General features: G+C 43.8%; 1 protein-coding gene and 1 long non-coding RNA gene across 3 annotated transcripts in view; one reads left to right on the top strand and one right to left on the bottom strand.

Moving 5' to 3' along the window:
- Positions 1–3,542: 3,542 nt before the first annotated feature.
- On the bottom strand, positions 3,543–14,947 carry LOC122458483. The gene is made up of 3 exons (XR_006278536.1): positions 14,785–14,947; positions 4,330–4,644; positions 3,543–3,684 (listed from the first exon to the last, which is right to left on the bottom strand). It is a non-coding gene; the product is annotated as an uncharacterized LOC122458483 (long non-coding RNA).
- Positions 14,948–15,270: 323 nt separating this feature from the next.
- ECI2 (enoyl-CoA delta isomerase 2) overlaps positions 15,271–20,575 on the top strand; it is a 66,454-nt gene continuing 61,149 nt past the window's right edge. Inside the window, exon 1 of one of the 2 annotated variants that reach the window (XM_038391520.2) lies at positions 15,271–15,537. In XM_038391520.2, coding sequence (XP_038247448.2) covers positions 15,272–15,537 — 266 coding nt within the window. In that variant the 5' untranslated portion in view covers position 15,271. The remainder of the gene's footprint in view (positions 15,538–20,575) is intronic. The other variant, XM_038391521.2, reaches the window with a different exon arrangement.

Here is a 20,575-nt window from a genome sequence, read left to right on the forward strand (position 1 = left end):
GCGATCCCCAGTATGGAGCAATGGCAAGGTGCTGGACCTCATCAGTGTTTGGGGGAAGGAAGCTGTCCAGTCCCAGCTGCACTCCAGCTGTAGGAATTATGATACCTTTGGGCAGATATCAAGGGACATGATGGAAAGGGGCCATGACCGGGACGCACTGCAGTGCAGGGTTAAAGTGAAGGAGCTGTGGAATGCCTACCACAAAGCTCGCGAGGCAAACCTGCCATTTCGACAAAGAGCTGGACACAATACTTGGGGGTGACCCCTCCTCCACTCCGAGGACCACCATGGACACTTCAGAGCCCAGTTCAACAAGGCAGGAGGAGGAGGAGGAAAGCGGGAGTGAGGGTGCTGAGGAGGAGGGAGACAGCCCAGTATCCCTAGATGCATGCAGCCAGAAGCTGTTCTCAAGCCAGGAGGAAGGTAGCCAGTCGCAGCGGACGGTGCTTGGGGAAGGACAAACACCAGAGGAGGTGCCCGGTAAGCGGTTTTTATTTTGGGAAGGAAGTTGTTCGGTGCGGGCTCTTGGGGTGAGGAGGCTTAGGGCTGCATGCATGCCTAGATGCGGAATAGGGCGTTGATGTGCTCTCTCACATCATGGTAATCGGCCTCAGTGATCTCTTCAAAGGTCTCATGCAGAAGCTGGGCAATGTGCTTGTGTAGGTTCCTTGGCAGAGCTACTGTGCTCCTTGTCCCAGTCCGGCTAACATGTCCACGCCCCTGTGCCGTGAGGCAAGCAGCATATGGGCCAGGGCAGAAGCCGCATTGCAGTAGAAGACTCTCCCTTGCTTCCCAGGTCACCCTCAGCAGCAAAATATCTTCCAGGACGAACTCCTGTGGAAAATGTGGGGACAGTGTTCAGTCTAGGGGCCCCCTGCAACTGTTGGCTCTCCCCAAGGCACAGAACCCCAGAGGACAGTATGGTCATGAAACAATCAGTCCCCCTTCCCCCTGTGCTTACTCACGATTTTGGGGCTCCTGTGGGTTATGTGCGCTCGCTCTGGGATGGGCAAATTCTGCTATTGTGTAGACTGTGCTTGTCTTTAAGTATGGGGGAATCATTGCTCTGTCTGGTGTGAACAATGCTGCCTCTATTAAGTGTTGCATTTTGGCTTTACAGATGCAACCTTGAGATCTCAGCCGGCCAAAAGACTCCAAAGAATTAGGAAGCGGCCATGTAGATGCAAAGAGGACATGCTGCATGAAGTAATGTATCACTCCCTTAACGAAAATCAAAAAGTGCAGGAGTGGCGGGAGAGTGAAAGGCGGGTCTGCCAGCAGAATGCGGATCACCTGCACCAAAGCAGGGAGCGGCTGATAAGCATTATGGAGCGCCAAGTGGACTCGATACAGGTGCTCATAGCAATGCAGGCGGAGCACTTCCCCGCCCACCCCCCCTGCAGCCCTTGTCCCAAAACTCTTTCCCTGGTGCCCCCATGTCACCTCCAACCCACTTTCTCCCACATCCAGGTTCTTATTGCCACCAGCTGCCTCCAACACCTGTAGCTTCACCACCCAGCCCTGCAAACTATGACCCTTACCCACTGCACTCAACCCCCATCACCATGCATTTTAGCTAGCCTGAAGTGCAGCACTCATTGGATGGCACTCCAGACAGGAAGGCTGAGTATGATAACAGGATATTTGCAAATCTGTGATTGAACCGTTCCCCACCCCACCCCCGCTTGCCCTTTCTGTTTACCAAGCAGTTGTGTTTCTTTTCAATAAATGGATTTTTTGGCTTTAAAAACATTCTTTATTATTGCATTAAGTAAAAGATACCTTAGCCCAGGAAAGCAACAGGCACTGCAAGTCAGTGTAGAAAACACAGATTCCTATTAACATTGGAACCACCGCTCTTCACTTCCGTGCAGGGCACCAAACATTACTGGTGGCTTTCAGCCTCAAATTGCTCCCTCAAGGCATCCCTAATCCTTGCAGCCCCACGCTGGGCCCCTCTAATAGCCCTGCTCTCTGGCTGTTCAAATTCAGCCTCCAGATGTTGAACCTCTGAGTTCCATGCCTGAGTGAATCTTTCACCCTTCCCTTCACAGATGTTATGGATGGTACAGCACGTGGCTATAACCGTGGGGATGCTGTCATCGGCCAGGTCCAGCTTCCCATACAGAGAGCATCAGCAGCCCTTTAAACGGCCAAAAGCACACTCCACAGCCATTCTGCACTGGCTCAGCCTGTTGTTGAACCACTCCTTGCTGCTGTCAAGGTTCTCTGTGTAGGGTTTCATGAGCCACGGCATTAAAGGGTAAGCAGGGTCTCCAAGGATCACAATGGGCATTTCAACTTCCCCTACAGTGATCTTCTGGTCTGGGAAAAAAGTCCCGGCTTGCAGCTTCCTGAACAGGCCAGTGTTCCAAAAGATGCGTGTGTCATGCACCTTTCTGGGCCAGCCTGCATTAATGTCAATGAAACGCCCATGGTGATCCACAAGCGCCTGGAGAACCATAGAGAAATACCCCTTCCAATTAACATACTCGGAGGCTAGGTGGGCTGGTGCCAGAACTGGAATATGCGTGCCTTCTATCACCCCTCCACAGTTAGGGAAACCCATTTGTGCAAAGCCAGCCACAATGTCACGCACATTACCCAGAGGCACGGTTCTTCTGAGCAGGATGCGATTAATGGCCCTGCAAACTTGCATCAACACTATTCCAGCAGTCGACTTTCCCACTCCAAACTGGTTAGCGACTGATTGGTAGCTGTCTGGAGTTGCCAGCTTTCAGATTGCAATAACCACCGGCTTCTCCACGGGCAGGGCAGCTCTCAATCTTGTGTCCTTGTGCCGCAGGATGGGGGCGAGCTCATCACTCAGTCCCAGGAAAGTGGCTGTTCTCATCCGAAAGTTCTGCAACCACTGCTCCCCATCCCAGACTTGCATGATGATGTGATCCCACCACTCAGTGCTTGTTTCCCGAGCCCAAAAGTGGCATTCCAAGGTGGTGAGCATGTCCGTTAATGCCACAAGCAATTTTGTGTTTTATGCATTATGTGAGTTAACATCATCATCGGACTCTTCACTGTCAGTTTGTAGCTTAAGGAGTAACTCGACTGCCAAACGTGACGCGCTGGCGAGACCCGTCAGCATACTCCTCAGCACTTCAGGATCCATTCCCACAGACCGAAAGGGAAGACAGAGTGCGCAGTACAAACAACGTTGAAAGATGGCGGCAAATGTGGACAGAAGCACAGGGATTGCTGGGATGCGAAGCGATGCATCACGGGGCACTGGGACAGGACCCAGAATGCCCCACCCCCTCCTTCCCACAAGCCACAGTGCCAGAATGGGAAGAGGTGCTCTGTGGGATAGCTGCCCATAATGCACTGCTCCCAATGCCGCTGCAAGTGCCACAAACATGCTCTCGCATCTGACAGTGTGAACACACTGCAGTGCTTTCCCTACTGTATGCTCCGAGGGCTGGTTTAACTCACAGTGCTCTACATCAGCAAGGGTAGCCATGCCTTTAGTGAAGATGCTACCTAGGCCGATGGTAGAGCTTCTCCCATCAATGAAGGTACTCCACCTCCCCAAAAGGTGGTAAAGCTATCTTGACAGGAGAAGCCTTCCCATTGACATAGCACTGTCTACACCGGGGGTTAACACATCTTTACATATAGTTAACACATCATTAACACATCTTTATGCGGATGTAACTTGGGTCAATGCCCCTCTGCCATGTACATTGGTCAAACTGGACAGTCTCTACGTAAAAGAATAAATGGACACAAATCAGACGTCAAGAATTATAACATTCAAAAACCAGTTGGAGAACACTTCAATCTCTCTGGTCACTCAATTACAGACCTAAAAGTGGCAATACTTCAACAAAAAAACTTCAAAAACAGACTCCAACAAGAGACTGCTGAATTGGAATTAATTTGCAAACTGGATACAATTAATTTAGGCTTGAATAGAGACTGGGAGTGGATGGGTCATTACACAAAGTAAAACTATTTCCCCATGTTTATCTTCCCCACTCCCTCCCCACTGTTCCTCAGACGTTCTTGTCAACTGCTTGAAATGGCCCAGCTTGACTATCACTACAAAAAGTTCCCCCTCCCATCCCCGGCTCTCCTGCTGGTAATAGCTCACCTTAAGTGATCACTCTGGTTACAGTGTGTATGGTAATACCCATTGTTTCATGTTCTCTATGTATATAAATCTCCCCACTGCATTTTCCGTTGAATGCATCCGATGAAGTGAGCTGTAGTTCACGAAAGCTTACGCTCAAATAAATTTGTTAGTCTCTAAGGTGCCACAAGTCCTCCTTTTCTTTTTGCGAATACAGACTAACACGTCTGCTACTCTGAAACAAAGTCTATAGTGTAGAATGTGAGGAATGTGCAAGCAAATAGGTATATTTGGAATATATGTGGAAAAGAAAAACAAAAGCTGAAGATATACCACATCAAGTTAAATGGAGGAGCAACAATAAAAAATGCAGCTGAAAAAATACAATCATCTTTCACTCATCATTAACATATAGTGGCAATAAAACTCTAGAGGAGGGCATTGCCAGCCATTAGGGACTTGTCTGACAAACAATAAACCTAAGGCAACTTACCAAATGAGCTCATGCTACCATCTCTAGAGAGTCCTATAGCTTCATTATATTGGTGCTGACACTCCTGCAATAGTAAACATTGAATTAGTGTTCCAGTATATTACATTTCAGGTGATGAAATCTCTGGCTGTTTCAGATTGTATCAAGTTTAAACTAGGTGTAACAACACATTTTTATTTGACAAAAATGTTAATATCTTGGAGCCAAAATCTCCACACAGATGTGTGTGGAGGGCTCTCACTGACTTCAGAGGAGAGCCTCACATGCATATTCAAGGGTAAAATTTAGCCTTGTGAATCTATATGTAATTTTAGAGATTAAAAATCTGCCTCCCAGTTTCATATAAAAACTAGTTACAAACTTTAAACAACAAATTAAACATTTCTTGAAAACAAAGGAAATGTTGCAGGCAGCTAAAAACAAGATATATTTGATACAATTTTTCTATTAACTGTTTTCATGTTTAATATTATTTCTAATTCAATATTATAATTATTATTATAAATTTTCAAAGCTTTGCAGAGGATTTATCTGTACACCTGTTATAGAAGCTAAATCTTGCATAACTCTGATTATTTAGAATTTTAAAAATAGTCCTTACTCAGGCAAAACTCTCACTGACTTCAATAGAATAGTCAGGTGATTAAAATTAAGCCTGCTAGATTACATCTAGGGTGCTCAGCACCTTTCAGGGTAGAGTCCTTTCCTTAGTATTTAGGTCCTGATTCAACAAAGCATTTAAACATCCAAATAACCCCATTCCTATTCAGCAAGGTACTTAATCATGTGCTTAACTTTAAACATATCAGTAATCCCATTAAAATTAAATGGGATAACTCATTTATTTACAGATAAACTGGGTTGAAGGGCTTTGCTGCATAGAAGCATTCAGGATTTAAAGCCTGATTCTGAGAACTTGCTCTCAGTCATAGATGTGGGTACTGCTCACATCTCAGGATCAAAGCTATTCTTAATAATGGGTGAGGTCCTTCATTTTCAATTTTTACCTAAAAATATTCCCAGGTTTTACAAAAGTTATTATTCCATTTTTACTGATTTTCACCCAAATTTTGGACCACTCCAGTACATGAAAATACTAATTATGTTGAGAAAACCCAGTACATTCCATTAGGTAATAATAAATAAGCCTATATATATGTGCAAAGCTATCTGTTAAAGTAAGGCAATGTAGTACACATACACATGCATGTGTGTGTGTGTATGTGTATGTATTGTTAATGTTCATGAAATAAACCACGGCATTAAACTGCTTTTACTTTCGATACTCTTACTTTTCTCTACCTGTTGCTTTTTTTCTGTCTTCCTGTTCCCCATTATTAACCCTGATATTTATCAATAAAACTGTGAGGTTAATTTTTTGCACTGGTTTTCACCCATTTTTTAATATTTGTGATAAACACTGAAACAGTCCCGAGAAATGTTAAACAAAATAAAAACTGAAAATGAAGCTCCTTGATAAAGAGCCATATCCTGAGGTTTCTACTCAGTCCTTACTCAGCATTAGCTTACTTAGCTTCTCTATGAGTTTTGCCTGAAGGAAGACTGATCAGTGATATCAGGATATGGCCCAATAAAAACACTTTGCATCATTCAGTTGATGCTCTCAAAGTTCTCACAAACATTAATGAATTTCACCAGCACCACTGTGAGGTAAGTATTATTACCTCCATTTTACAGAGAGGGAAACAGTTACCAGGAGGTTAAGGCCAAAATTTTCAAAACTGGGCACGAATTTAAGGTCGATCAGTTTTTCAGAGCCCAACTTGAGAAATCTTGTGCCAGCTTTTCAGAAATACTAAACTCTCACAACTCTAACGAAAAATAGATCCAAAGTGTCTCAAACTGGACACAGAAACTGACATATCCTAAATCTGTGGCTACTTTTGAAAATTCTCCTGCATTTGATTTAATTTTGGCTAAGGTGACACAGCAAGTCTATGGCACAGCCAGGAACAGAACTCAGCTTTCCTGACTCCTAGTCCTGTTGTTAACCACTAGATCATGCTTCCTTTCTGCATCTGAGATGTTATATACAATTTTGGAAAACTTTAAAGATGTATTTCCAGGTATTAGAGAAAATAGAGAAAAGTGTTTCACAATTAATTAATGGTATGTAAGGGCTGTCTCGTGACAGAAAATTCAAAATCTTAAATAGATATAGTTTGAGGGGGAAAAGAAAGAGAGAGAGAGAGAGAGAGATTGAAAGGTGATTTAATTAGCTGGGATTTTAAAATCTTAGCCATTATGGTTTTCAAGTACCTAATGGAATACCCAAGGGCATGGTCTGTTCTGTCATCAACAAACAGTTAAAATGTAAAGTCATGAGCTGAAGCTGGAGGAAGAAAAGTTGAAGAGAGATATTAAGGTTTTATTGTCTTCAATTTAGATTGTAACTTTTTTAGGGCAGGGACCATCTTTTATTCTCTGTTTGCACCATGCCAAGTACAATGGGGCCCCAATCATTGGTTGGGGCCTGCAGACACTATTGTAATAAAAGTAATTAATTATGATAATCTTAAAGAATTATTGGGATGTGAAAAACTCTGCCATATGATGCTGTGAGAACAGACAGAATAAATGTACTAAAGGTATAGTAAGCACACTTACTAAATAACATAATGTATAAGTAATAAAATACTGCAAAGGATTAAATGGACTACTGCTTACTCTCCATTGAGGAATTCTGTTTTTTACATTCACAATTACTTGACACCATCATATTAGCCCATTCCTAAGCTTTTAGCAATACCCACAGCATTAGAAAAACGCAGCTGGCAACAGGCATTGCAGTTAGCACAGTTTACACGTTTATGTTCTGCAATCCTATGAATTTTTATAGGGGTCACAGTTTCATTCTGCTCTAAAAGTAACTGCTTCCACAGTTAGCTGTGGTATAGGCTCATGGTATTATGAACCAGTTTGGCTGATTCTTTAGTTAGATAATATGCTGATAAAAAGAGGGGTTGAATTTTCATTTATTTATTTATTCATTCATTCATTCATTCCCTAATTGTTAATGAAGGTGAATTCTGCAACCCAGAAGTACAGTTACCACAGAGAACTAAAAGATAATAGGTACCACCTGGAGATAATCACACCACTATACTCATGAAGCAGAAGAGGCAACTGAAAGCTTTCATTCTCCTAAAATTAGGTTATTTAATTGAAAGTACACCCACTCGTGTTTTATGTTTGGGAAAAAAAGCACATTTTGATATTCCTGCCCTCTATTTATAGAATTGCACAGCTACAAGTGAGAAAAAATTTACCACAATGGACTAAAGATAATTTAGAAAGTAGCTCTATGATGCCTTTGACTTGAGCAGTATTCTGTGTAGGTAGAAGCAATGACAAGTGCATTTTACAGTGGTACCTGTATAATACTGCTCAAGATACGCAGACATTTCAAACAAGTGAGATTTGGCTTTTGAACTCTGTGGAGTGCAGTTATTTCCTTCAGGGATGTAGTTATTTTAATAAGTAGGTCAGCCATGTATTTTAGATGGGAGAGTAAATTTACCATTTGAACTCTTCTATTTGTGGGAGAAAACATTGATTATTACAGTTCTGCGCCAGGTACAAAAGCATGTTTGATGTTTGCTCAGACCCATCAAATATTTATCAAAGTTCCTGCAAGACTACTTAAAATTATAGTCAGGTGCTGCCCTTTCTCTAAATGTATTTTCTCCTGGGAAGAGGGGTGCAGGAGGGAAATAAAGCACAAATATTTTTTCTGATAATGCTTAGTGCTAGATAACTACATATAAATAGCAAAATCTTCAATTTTCTTCATGTCTAAATATCTCCGTAATTAGCGTACTCCTCATTCTCCCCCTTATATTCTATCTGAGAAACCTTTGAGACTTGATAAATTTTTATAAATATCCATATTTATTGTCGGAATTAGATTATTAATTTTGGTAATTTGTTTTTAGTAATATGATTGTAATATGTTATATACATAGCCATTGGATAAACAATGTTATGTAATAAAAAACAAAAAGGTTTACAATACCCCCTCACAAACACCACAGTTTGAGTGTGTCCTTCATAAATTACCAGCTAAGTCCCCTCTGTGTCCCCACAGGCTGAGAATAGTGAAGAGGCAAGTGGTGGTCATTTGAGGGAGTTGGGGAACGGGGGGATAAGCAGGGGACCTGAGAATGTTCCACAGCTCAATCCCTGTAGAGTTTGGGGAAAGTATCTAGTGGACAAAGTCATAAGAAGAACCAATGGCTGGAAGTTAAAGCCATGCAAAATCAAATTATAAATAAAGAACACATGTTTTAACTGTGAGGGTGACTGACCAATGGAACAAACTACCAAACAAAGCAGAGAATTCTCAATCTCTTCATGTCTTCTGATCCTGACTGAATATCTTTCTAGAAGATATACTTTATTCAAACACAAATTATTGGACTCATCATAGATGTAATTGGATTAAATTCAATGGCCTGCATTATACAGGAGGTCAGATTAAACAATTTAACGGTCCCTTCTTGAAATTGAAATTTTTCAGCTCATATGGCCCAAAAATCTTACAAACAATGGCCTCTCTTGTTGGGTTCTTCCTCAAGATTTTTTAAAATTATTTGTAGAGAAAGTAAAAGCTGAAGATTCTTCTCATTTTCTCACCTTCCTCTCAAGTCACATTGGTTTTACTGAGTTTGGAGATGTCATATTCTTCCTTTTGTATTAGACCTGCCTTGTAGGCTTCATCTATATTTTTTCATGCCATAGAATGCCTCAATCTTGTCTATACTCCCTCTCCCACCATTGCTACCACTTCTGAAGATGTTCCTATGATAGTGCAATGATGAGAGTTTCCTAAAATTACCTGTGCAGATAAATAATATGTAATTCTGTTAACTAAATACGAAAACTCCACTGATGTGAACCATCCAGTACCTGGAAAGATAATGGAGCAAATAAGCAATCAATTTACAAACACCTAGAAGATAATAAAGCGATAAATAACAGTCAACATGGATTTGTCAAGAACAAATCATGTCAAACCAACCTAAGAGCACTCTTTGACAGGGTAACAAGCTTTGTGGATAGGTAGAAAGTGGTAGATGTATATCTTGACTTTAGTAAAGGTTTTGATGTCTTGCATCACCATCTCATAAACAAACTAGGGAAATACAGCCTACATGGAGCTACTATAAGGTAGGTGCATAATGGTTGGAAAACCTTTCCGAGAGAGTAATTGTCAGTGGGTATACAATTCAGCTGGAAGTGCATATCGAATAGATCGGTCCTAGGTCAGGTTCTGTTCAATATCTTTATAAATGACCTAGATAATGCCATAGAGAGTACACTTATAAAGTTTTCAGACAATACCAAGCTGGGAGGGACTTCAAGTAGTTTGGAGGACATGATTAGAATTCAAAATGATCTGGACAAAATGGAGAAATGGTCTGAAGTAAATAGGATGAAATTCAATAAGGACAAATGCAAAGAAATCAACTAGGAAGGAACAATCAGTTGCACACCTACAAAATGGGAAATGACTGCCTAGGAAGGAGTACTGCAGAAAGGGATCTGGGGTTTATAGTGGGTCACAAGCTGAATATGAGTCAACTGTTGCAAAAAAAGTGAACATCATTCTGGGATGTATTAGCAGGATTGTTGTAAGCAAGACACAAGAAGTAATTCTGCCATTCTACTTTACGTTGATAAGGCCTCGACAGGAGTATTGTGTCCAGTTCTGAGCACCACTTTTCAGGAAAGATGTGGATAAATTGGAGGATGTCCAGAGGAGAGCAACAAAAATTATTAAAAGTCTAGAAAATATGACCTATGAGGAAAGACTGAAAAAACTGGATGTGTTTAATCTAAAAGAGAAGACTGAGGGGGGACATGTTAATAGTTTTCATGAACATAAAAGGTTGTTACTAGGAGGAGGGTGAAAAAATTGTTTTCCTTAACCTCTGAGGCTAGGACAAGAAGCAATGGGCTTAAATTGCAGCAAGTTAGGTTTAGGTTAGACATTAGGAAAAACTTCCTACCTGTCTGGGTGGTTAAGCACTGGAACAAAGGAGGTTGTGGAATCTCCATCATTGGAGGTTTTTAAGAACAGTTTAGACAAACACCTGTCAGGAATGGTCTAGTTATTACATAGTCCTGCCTTGAGTGCAGGAGACTATACTAGATCCCTTCTAGTCCTACACGTCTATGATTCTATTACGAGTTTTCAGAGGTGTGACGGCATGCTATTCCTTTTACTCTTTGAGAAAGTAACATTTTTTGTATTTTTCTTCTAGGTTCATAGTCAGTGTACTTAGCATATGCTGCAACTTCAAGAACTTCTTCATCGGTAGAATGTAGAAACCCATCAGACAATAAGTTTATGCCTTAAAGGAGGACAGGAATGCTTTTTAAAAATCTAAACCAACTGATGAGATCTCAAATCACTAACAGAATGCATATTCTAGTTTCAAAATGACAAGTAGATAAGTTTTTAAAATTAACTTAATAGATTTTTATCAGCCAAAACCTGAATTCAGGTTTCTAAATTTCCCCTGTGGGAGTTTATGGCATCACACACCTAATAAAAGAAAGGAACTATTCTGTTTACCCTGCATTAGGTGCTTCCTGGTGTAATCAACACTTATAGGGTCATGAGAAACCCAAACTACAAATCCCATGAGGCACCATGACAACTCAAGTGGGCACAGATTAATGTTGAAATATATCAATTTGGGTCAAATGTTTCAATTTAACTTGATAAAAAAAATAAGAAAATTAAAAATGTCAGCAAAATCAAAACTGTAGTTTGTGGAAACTGTATTTTTCAAAGAAAAAACGTTGACTGAAAATTCCCTGACCAACTCTACTTCCAGCCCAGTGCCTGACCCCTAATTGCCATTGTGACCATGTTATTTGCACATCCCTAGATCCAGTTTTACTTAATTTCTGGGTACAATATGTAAAAGCAGATTACGTGGTCATCCAAATTTAGAAGACAACCTGTTAAGTCATCTGGGTGATGAGACCCTTGCTGAAGAAGTTCTTTGATGAACTCATATTAGAACTTCTATTCCTATGACAAGGTTCCTTCCTGGACAGATTCACTTTTGATCTTCCAGCAACCAGTTATTTTAAATTAATCTTCACAGGCAGTTAAACAGACATCTTCCATTTGTTACACTGTAAGCTACTCTGGGTCAATTAGATTTGGCTACTTGTGTGCTGACAGGTATGTGCACAGAGAGGAAAAAATACCATTTCCTGCTGAGTTTTAGCCAGTTTTGTTCACTGAGGTTCTAGAAATATAGGGAGGATAGTCACACTGGTACCTGCAGCTTGGACCCATCTCCTCATGGCTAGTGAAATCAAGTGAAAAAGTCTGGATTCACTGGTGAAAATTATTAATGTCTCTTTTTGGAAGGGTAGGGTGCCGACATTCCTGGAGCAAGTTATTACTAGAGTTGCTCAAAAAAACAAGTGTTGACACTGGCAATTTTGCTGACTATCCCCAATTTCATTGAGTGTCTTAAATTACACTTCTTGAGAAAGATGGTTGAGAAAATGGCAGTGAGGAAACTCAGACAGTTACTGGAGTCCTCAGATCACCTTGCTCTTTATCACTTAGGCCAGGTCAACTCTAGGAATTTTGGTTTGCATCAAGGGCGCAACAAGGAGGGGTGGGAGCAAGATGTCCAACTCCACCCCACTCCCCGCTCCAACCCCTCACTGGAGCTGGCATGACGGAGTGATTGCTGGGCCAAATTTGAGTGGCATTGAGACCCCCTATACACTTACTCTCCCCACACACTTTTGCAGTCCTTCCAGCCAGTGCCCATGGGTACTGGGCACCCCCAATCCCTGGAGCAGGAGGCATCAGGAACCCCCAGTACCCAGGAGTTCTGGGGCAAGTGGATTTGGGCTTTTAATGCTTCCTGGGAAAACAGAAACAGAAGCAGGATGGAATCTGGGGCTCCCAGAATTGCCTGGCCCCTGGTGGGGATGGTGGTCTTCAGCCTGCCTGCCTCTCTGGGTAAGAGCTTGAGGGATGAGGAGACTGCGGAGCTAGGTGCAGGGGGGAAAGATGGAGCTGGCTGTGGCTGTGGGGCAATGTGCGGGGAAGACTGCAGGGCTAGGTATGGGACAGGAGGAGGGGGGGGTGTGTGTGGAGCTGGGAGCAGGGAGGGGAGCATGGGTTGGAGTGCAGAGTCAGCGTGAGAGAGCTCAAGACTGGGTATGGGGGAGCAGCAGGAGGAGAGCCTTCAGCTAGGTGTGGGGGCAGGAGAGAGAGAGAGAGTTCTGGGCCCCCTCTTTAGGAATATTTTGGTTGTGCCCCTATTTGGCATAGTTTTGTCGGTTAGGGGTGTGAAAAAAAACACCACTGCTAGCTATGCCAACAAAAACTGCAGTGTAAACCCCCAGTGTAGATGCAACTATGTCAACTATGGGCATGTCTACACTACACTGGCACAGCAGCTAGGGCACTGCAGCTGTGCCGCTGTAGCACCGTACTGTAGACGCTTCCTATATTGACAGATGGGATTTTTTCATTGATGTAGTTAATCCACCCATCCAACAGGCAGTAACTAGGTTGATGGAAGAATGCTTTCATCAACCTAGCTGCGTCTAAATTGGGGTCTAGGTCAACATAACTACAGAGTTTTGGACACCCAATTTTTTACAGTCCTCAGTGATGTAGGCAGGTTGACCTAATATTTAGGCGTACACCTGACCTATGTTGACAGAAGAGCACAATTGATATAGCTAATATTCCTGGCTTGGCAGAAAAACTCCTTCTGTTAGCATAAGCTGCATCTACACTAGCGGCCTCTATACCAGCAAAGTATTTGTGGTGTAGATGAGGCTTTAGTCTTATGGCTGGTCTACACAACACAGTTAGGTTGACGTAAAGCAGCTTATGTGACCTAATTATGTCAGTGTCTATACTACAACCTTACATCCCACTGATGTAAGTGCCCTACTACATGGACATAATAACTCTACCTCCATGAGAGGCATAAGGCTAATTGTCAGTGTAGTTAGGGTGACGCAGTGGGCATGGCTACACGTACAGATGTAGAGCGCTGTGAGTTAAACCAGCCCTTGGAGAGCGCAGTAGGGAAAGTGCTGCAGTGTGTTCACACTGTCAGATTCAAGCGCACTGGCGTGGCCACATTAGCAGCTCTTGCAATGCCACAGAAAGCAGTGCATTATGGTAGCTATCCCAGCGTTCAAGTGGCTACAAGGGTGCTTTTCAAATGGGGGGAGGGTGGAGTGTGACAGGGAGTGTGTTGTGTGTATGTGGAGGGAGAGAGAGTTGTTTTTTGGGGTGCTGAGAGTGTGTCAGCATGCTGTCTTGTAAGTTCAGACAGCAGCAGACCTCCCTTTCCCCCACCCTCACAGCAAGCAGAATTCCACAGTAATGGTTCCTTTGTCTCAGAGCAGATAAGCAGCCAGCTGTCAGAAATGGAGCTTTGAAAGGCATATCCGCATTCCTGCAGCATTCCTACAGCAAGTTCAAAACAGTGACAAGAGTGGCCACTTGACTTAAGGGGATTATGGGACATTTCCGGAGGCCGATCATAGTGCAGTAATGCAACACCTTGTTCACACTGACGCCCCGGCGTTTCAGCCGAGGCGTTATGCTTCTCTTGGAGGTGGATTACCAGGATGCATCCGATGAAGTGAGCTGTAGCTCACGAAAGCTTATGCTCAAATAAATTTGTTAGTCTCTAAGGTGCCACAAGTACTCCTTTTCTGTTTGCGAATACAGACTAACATGGCTGCTACTCTTTAACTCTGTAGACGCTGCCTTACTTACATTGGCTGTTGGGTGTCTTGTCAATTTCACGGCAAGAGCCCTGAATTTGACAAGAAAGACAGGCAACCAGAGCCTAGCTGGGTGTCTGGATCCTGTTCTCAGCTGGGAGCCAGGGCAAGAAGCCCAAGCATCTGGACCCCGCTCAGCAGGGCCATGAAGTCCCTGGGGCAACTTGCCCCCCGTTCTCCCAGGGTAATGGAGAGCCAGGTAGGGGGTCTGCGAGGAGCATGTGGCGCAGCAGGGTTTCTGGCAGGGAGCTGCTGCACCTCTTAGGTCAGTGGAAGCGCTCCTGGCGAGGGAGCACACTGCCGATCCATGGAGGGTAGTGTGGACATGCACCACCACAGTAATTACTGCAGTGGCAGGAAGTCGACCTAATATAAGTCGACTTACCTTTCTAGCGTAGACGTGCGTCTGCGTCAGGTTTGTAGAACTAGTGCAGAACTGTTCTTCCACGGCACATTTCACTCCGGTGGATGCTGCATTTTCTGCCACAAAAAAATCTGCGGGCGAAGTCCCAACTCTACTAAATGGGGTTAAAGCCACTATTGAAACCGCGGCCACTTCCTTGCGCGGACAAGGCTGGCGTCTCTCTCGCTCACACTTCTCCCCATGAATTTATTAGAGCATAAGCTTTCGTGAGCTACAGCTCACTTCATCGGATGCATCGGATGCTGTAGCTCACGAAAGCTTATGCTCTAATACATTTGTTAGTCTCTAAGGTGCCACAAGTCCTCCTTTTCTTTTTGCGAATACAGACTAACACGGCTGCTCCTCTGAAACTTCTCCCCATACACACAATCCCTCCTCTCCCCACAGCTTCACTGCCCCTCTCACACTCACAGGGTCTATCCCTCATTCACCCCCATGTCTGCCTCACATGTCCCACACCGCCCCTCACACCCACACGCAGCCCGCCCACAGGCGCGCCCCGCCGGCCAGGGAAGGGGGCGGTGGCAGCGGCTCCTCCCCCCGGGGGGCGGGACCGGGGCCCTGTCCTGCCGCCGCCCCCGACAAGCGGGAGCTCGCTGGGCTGCGGCGCCTGCGTCCCGCCCCCGCGCAGGTCGGAGCCGGCATGGCGGCGGCTGGTGCTGTCGCCTTCCGCGTGGCCCGGAGCCTGCGGCTGCGCCCGGTCTGTGGGGCACGGTGAGCGGCTGCGGGAGCGGGGCGCCGGGCGCTCCCGGGCTGGGAGGGAAGGGGGCTGAGCGCTGACAGAGCCAGCATGGGCGTCCTGTTGCCCAGCTGCGAGGCGGGACCCGCCGAAAACCCCAGCCCAGCGCCTGGCTGGCTCCTAGTTAGGGGTGGAAGGTTTCACAGGCAGGGGCGCCCCTCGGCCGAGTAACATGGAGCCTCCCTGCCCTCCCCCCACTGGGGCATGGCTGTGAGGTCCTGTGCAACCTCCAGCTCCCTCCTCCAGGGTCCCACCCTACAGGACACGCCACCCACCCCGGTCCCTGAGGACACCCCGCTACTCCCAGGAAGAGGGAGAACTAGGGAACAATAGGGGCCAGAGAGCCCAGCAGGGAGGGGAGAGGGTCCTGGGGGGAGGGGTCTATGTATTGGCAACAGGCCTCCTTACGGTGAGGCATCAGTGACCCTCACTTCTGTTGGCTTTGGCCAGGGTTGGCCTTTGAAGAAAAATTCTAGTGCTGATCTTAACGTGTAACAAACTTCTTCCTCCTGCAGAGCTATGTAACTCTTGTTTTAGCATCTCACTTTTCACACATAGGCTAATAGGCGTTTTCTGCTGCCAGAAAAATTGTTTTTGCTCAGTTCATTCCCTCAATTTGTTTTGCAAGCTGCAGGGTCACTTTTTATTACAAAGGAGTCCTGTTGAATTTTAACCAATGGAATTAATTTCATTCTTAAAGTTTAGCATCGATCTATATAGTTGCCGTATTTGGAACTCAAACACTTCTTGTTCAGTTAAGATTTAAAACTGTCTTGTAAAGAGTTAGTAACCAAAAAACCTGCAGTATTGTGGTTGCTTGTGAGAACCAGAAAGTGAAACTGACAAGTCTTTTCTTCATCAAGGCTGAATGAATTGCCAAATAGTATTAATAGTGAATTAATTTGTTTTTTTAGTAACATCAACTGATTTTAAAAACATCTTTTTACTCCAAAGTGTCCCTTTAAGTTCTAAAAGATTTTCAGATAATGCTGAATGAAATTCACAGATCCGCTATATTTTAAAGTTGTAAATTTTCAGAGAGAACCTGGTCCTTTATTTCAAAACAGAGGAGTTTATTTTAAACCAGTAATTCCACTGCTGAATAATTAAAAGGAGATCTGCAGATCTTTTCCAAAGATAGCACATAATCCTCAATGACAGAAGTGCTCCAAGTAGTAACAGGCAAAATAGGCTGTCAGTGTTTGTTTGTTTATATGAGCACTTACTATGGGGCAAGCTGAGGCCTAAATGTATAGCACACCAGCTGCTTGATCTTGTGACCTTTATCATCTTGTTCTGATTGACAATTCAGCTCTAATAGTGCTCTGTCAAGTTCTCCTATATGATGTGTCTACATAGAGAGCATGTGTGGCACCTTAAAGACTAACAAATATATTAGAGCATAAGCTTTCGTGTGCTACAGCTCACTCCATCGGATGCATTTGGTGGAAAACCATTTCCACCAAATGCATCCGATGGAGTGAGCTGTAGCACACGAAAGCTTATGCTCTAATATATTTGTTAGTCTCTAAGTTGCCACAAGTACTCCTTTGCTTTTTGCGAATACAGACTAACATGGCTGCTACTCTGAAACCTGTCAGAGAGAGCATGGTATACAAGGATGGAGTGAGCAAGTAAAATGGGTTCTGGGGAGAAAGTTGAGGCTTCTGATGCTCCAAATAAGATAAACTATTACATTACAGCTAGGAGCACCTGAGGGAAACAATTTGTTGGTAGATATTATTGTCATCTTCAGACATGTGCATGTGAGAGGGTAAATCCATTACACTGACTGAAAAAAAACTTCATTTGAAATGTGCCTGTCAAGTTTAAAAAAGATATTAAAGCACTTTAATAGTTATTAAATAAATAAGCTTGAACCAAAACTTCAGATCCAAATACTTCTGAACATTGAAGTGCTTGAAATCCAGATTCTAATTTGGTGACTTGAATCATCTCTCAAAGGTACTTTTTTTAAAAAAAAAAAAATAGTTCATTGCTCTGCTATAAAACAGCTGAGTTCAGCTTTAGTAGCTTTGGGGGGGGGGTACATATGATGTTAATAGCATGCCAAAAATGTGGCTGTTTTTTCTGTATCCTTTATCAGCTTTGACTTGACAAGAGGTTTGGGCCTGGTATCCTCTCCTTTGAGGCATTTGATCAACATATGTTGACCTATATCAAAATCTTCCCAACAGTCAAGCTCACAAACCTATTTTTCTGTCACAGTGAAGAATGAACGTCTGCTGGGGACTATCCACTCTGCTGCTCCTTTCAGCTGGTTTCAGAGTAGTAGCCGTGTTAGTCTGTATTCGCAAAAAGAAAAGGAGTACTTGTGACACCTTTCCTTTCAGCTGGGATTCAGTTAGTGGCAGCTGGTGACTGACAGGTGAGGCACCTATCACAAACTCTGACATTCCAATATACATGTTCTTCCTTGCAATCCTGGCCTGGAATGGGGAGTGCCTTTGTTCTGCCCTTCCAAGGCAGCAGCCTTCCCATTGCATTTGCAGATGTCCAGTGTCATTGGCCCTGTGGTCGTGCAGGAAGCCCTCTGCAACTCTGCTGTCATACCCCACTCTCTCATCAGCCAGGATTGTGGGAGCCGTCCCAGGGCAGAAATTGTTTAGCAGTGGGGTGGCCTTCCCGACAGCCAGGGGCTCATTGGGTTCTTTGTAATCCTGGCTGGGAGTCTCTAATCTGCCAACCCAGGATGTCTACAGCTTCCCCTGTGACTTGTATCCTTGTGTCTTAGGCCCCTTGCATTTTCACTGTATCAGTGCTGGGAGGGAACCCTGCATCCATTCTGGCAGAACTGGCCTTAACCTCTGCAAGCCCTGGCTAGCACAACAGTGCCCTCAAAGTGGCTCCTCAGCAGGGTTAGTTGCCATAGTTACAACGCAGCTTTGAGGCACTACTACCTATACTGTGATTTGAGCCTCATACACAGCACTACGTTTTTTGGCATTACGGAGATGGAGAGAGTGTGAGTAACACGAATTTAAATCCAATCACAAGTGCTTCTTCTGGATTTATGTTTATATATAAATAACTGTCCTTAATCTTTATATACACAAAAATGTAGCTTTTGGGAATTGGCATCTGAATTCTTTGGTTAAGCTGTGCCTCATTTGCTTAAGATGATGAGCCACCCCTGGATAGAGGTCACCCCTGTCACAGTTCAGTCCAACTGCACCAGTATTTCCCCTGGGGCTCCAGCAAGGGCACCAATGTCAGGCTTTCAGCTCCCCACCCATTTCATTTCTTTGGTGGGACTCATGTCCCGCTTCCTTCAGACCAACTATTTCTAGGCTGAATAGTTCTGATATCTTATTGGCATGCATCATCCCAGCTCTAACATGGGCTCTGGCAGGAGCAATCCTTCAGTACTCTGCCCAAAGGATTTCCTTTGTGATAACAAGTTCAACACGACTTCAGCTCAGAATAAGTACCCAGTTTTATGAAACTCAGTAGGCCAAGTCCTTCCAACCCTACTCTAAGGACTAGGGTCTTTCATGGACCAGAGGTTTTGTCCGTTTGCTGGATCAGGAAGAAGGCCCTGAGACAGTTTAAAACCAGGCTATTTATCCAAAAATCGTTCGTTGGTCTCTGGAGAATCCAGTTTGAACTAGTATATGTGGACCTTTCCAGGGAGTAGAGTTTCTCTGGAGATATTACAACCTGAGTGAATTTAACTAATCACCCCTGCCTGCTGTTCTCCGATTTACTCTTCTCATGGAAATACATACAACACCACAGATGAAAAATTGTATTAAAAATATAAAGTTTATAGATTCATAGATATTAAGGTCAGAAGGGACCATTCTTATCATCTAGTCGGACCTCCTGCACAGTGCAGGCCACAGAATCTCACCCACCCACTCCTATGAAAAACCTCACCCATGTCTGAGCTATTGAAGTCCTTAAATCATGGTTTAAAGACTTCAAGGAGCAGAGAAGCCTCCCTCAAGTCAACCATGCCCCATGCTACAGAGGAAGGCGAAAAACCTCCATGGCCTCTCCAATCTGCCCTGGAGGAAAATTCCTTCCCGACCCCAAATATGGCAATCAGCTAAACCCTGAGCATATGGGCAAGATTCACCAGCCAGATACTACAGAAAATTCTTTCCTGGGTAACTCACATCCCATCCATCTAATATCCCATCTCAGGGGATTTGGCCTATTTACCCTGAATATTTAAAGATCAATTACTTACCAAAATCCCATTATCCCACCATACCATCTCCTCCATAAACTTATCAAGTAGAATCTTAAAACCAGATAGATCTTTTGCCCCCACTGCTTCCTTTGGAAGGCTATTCCAAAACTTCACTCCTCTGATGGTAAAAAACCCTTGTCTGATTTCAAGTCTAAACTTCCTGGTGGCCAGTTTATACCCATTTGTTCTTGTGTCCACATTGGTGCTGAGCTGAAAAAATTCCTCTCCCTCTCCTGTATTTATCCCTCTGATATTTATAGAGAGCAATCATATCTCCCCTCAACCTTCTTTTAGTTAGGCTAAACAAGCCAAGCTCCTTAAGTCTCCTTTCATAAGCCAAGTTTTCCATTCCTCGGATCATCCTAGTAGCCCTTCTCTGTACCTGTTCCAGCTTGAATTCATCCTTTTTAAACATGGGAGACCAGAACTGCACACAGTATTCTAGGTGAGGTCTCACCAGTGCCTTGTATAACGATACTAAAACCTCCTTATCCCTACTGGAAATGCCTCTCCTGATGCATCCCAAAACCGCATTAGCTTTTTTCACAGCCATATCACATTGGCCGCTCATAGTCATCCTATGATCAACCAATACTCCAAGGTCCTTCTCCTCTTCCGTTACTTCTAATTGATGCGTCCCCAATTTATAACTAAAATTCTTGTTATTAATCTCTAAATGCATAACCTTACACTTCTCACTATTAAATTTCATCCTATTACTATTACTCCAGTTTGAGGTCATCCAGATCCTCCTCTATAATATCCCGATCCTTCTCCGAATTGGCAATACCTCC

The sequence above is a fragment of the Dermochelys coriacea genome, chromosome 2 (genome assembly GCF_009764565.3).
Source record: "Dermochelys coriacea isolate rDerCor1 chromosome 2, rDerCor1.pri.v4, whole genome shotgun sequence".
NCBI classification, from domain to species: domain Eukaryota; kingdom Metazoa; phylum Chordata; order Testudines; family Dermochelyidae; genus Dermochelys; species Dermochelys coriacea.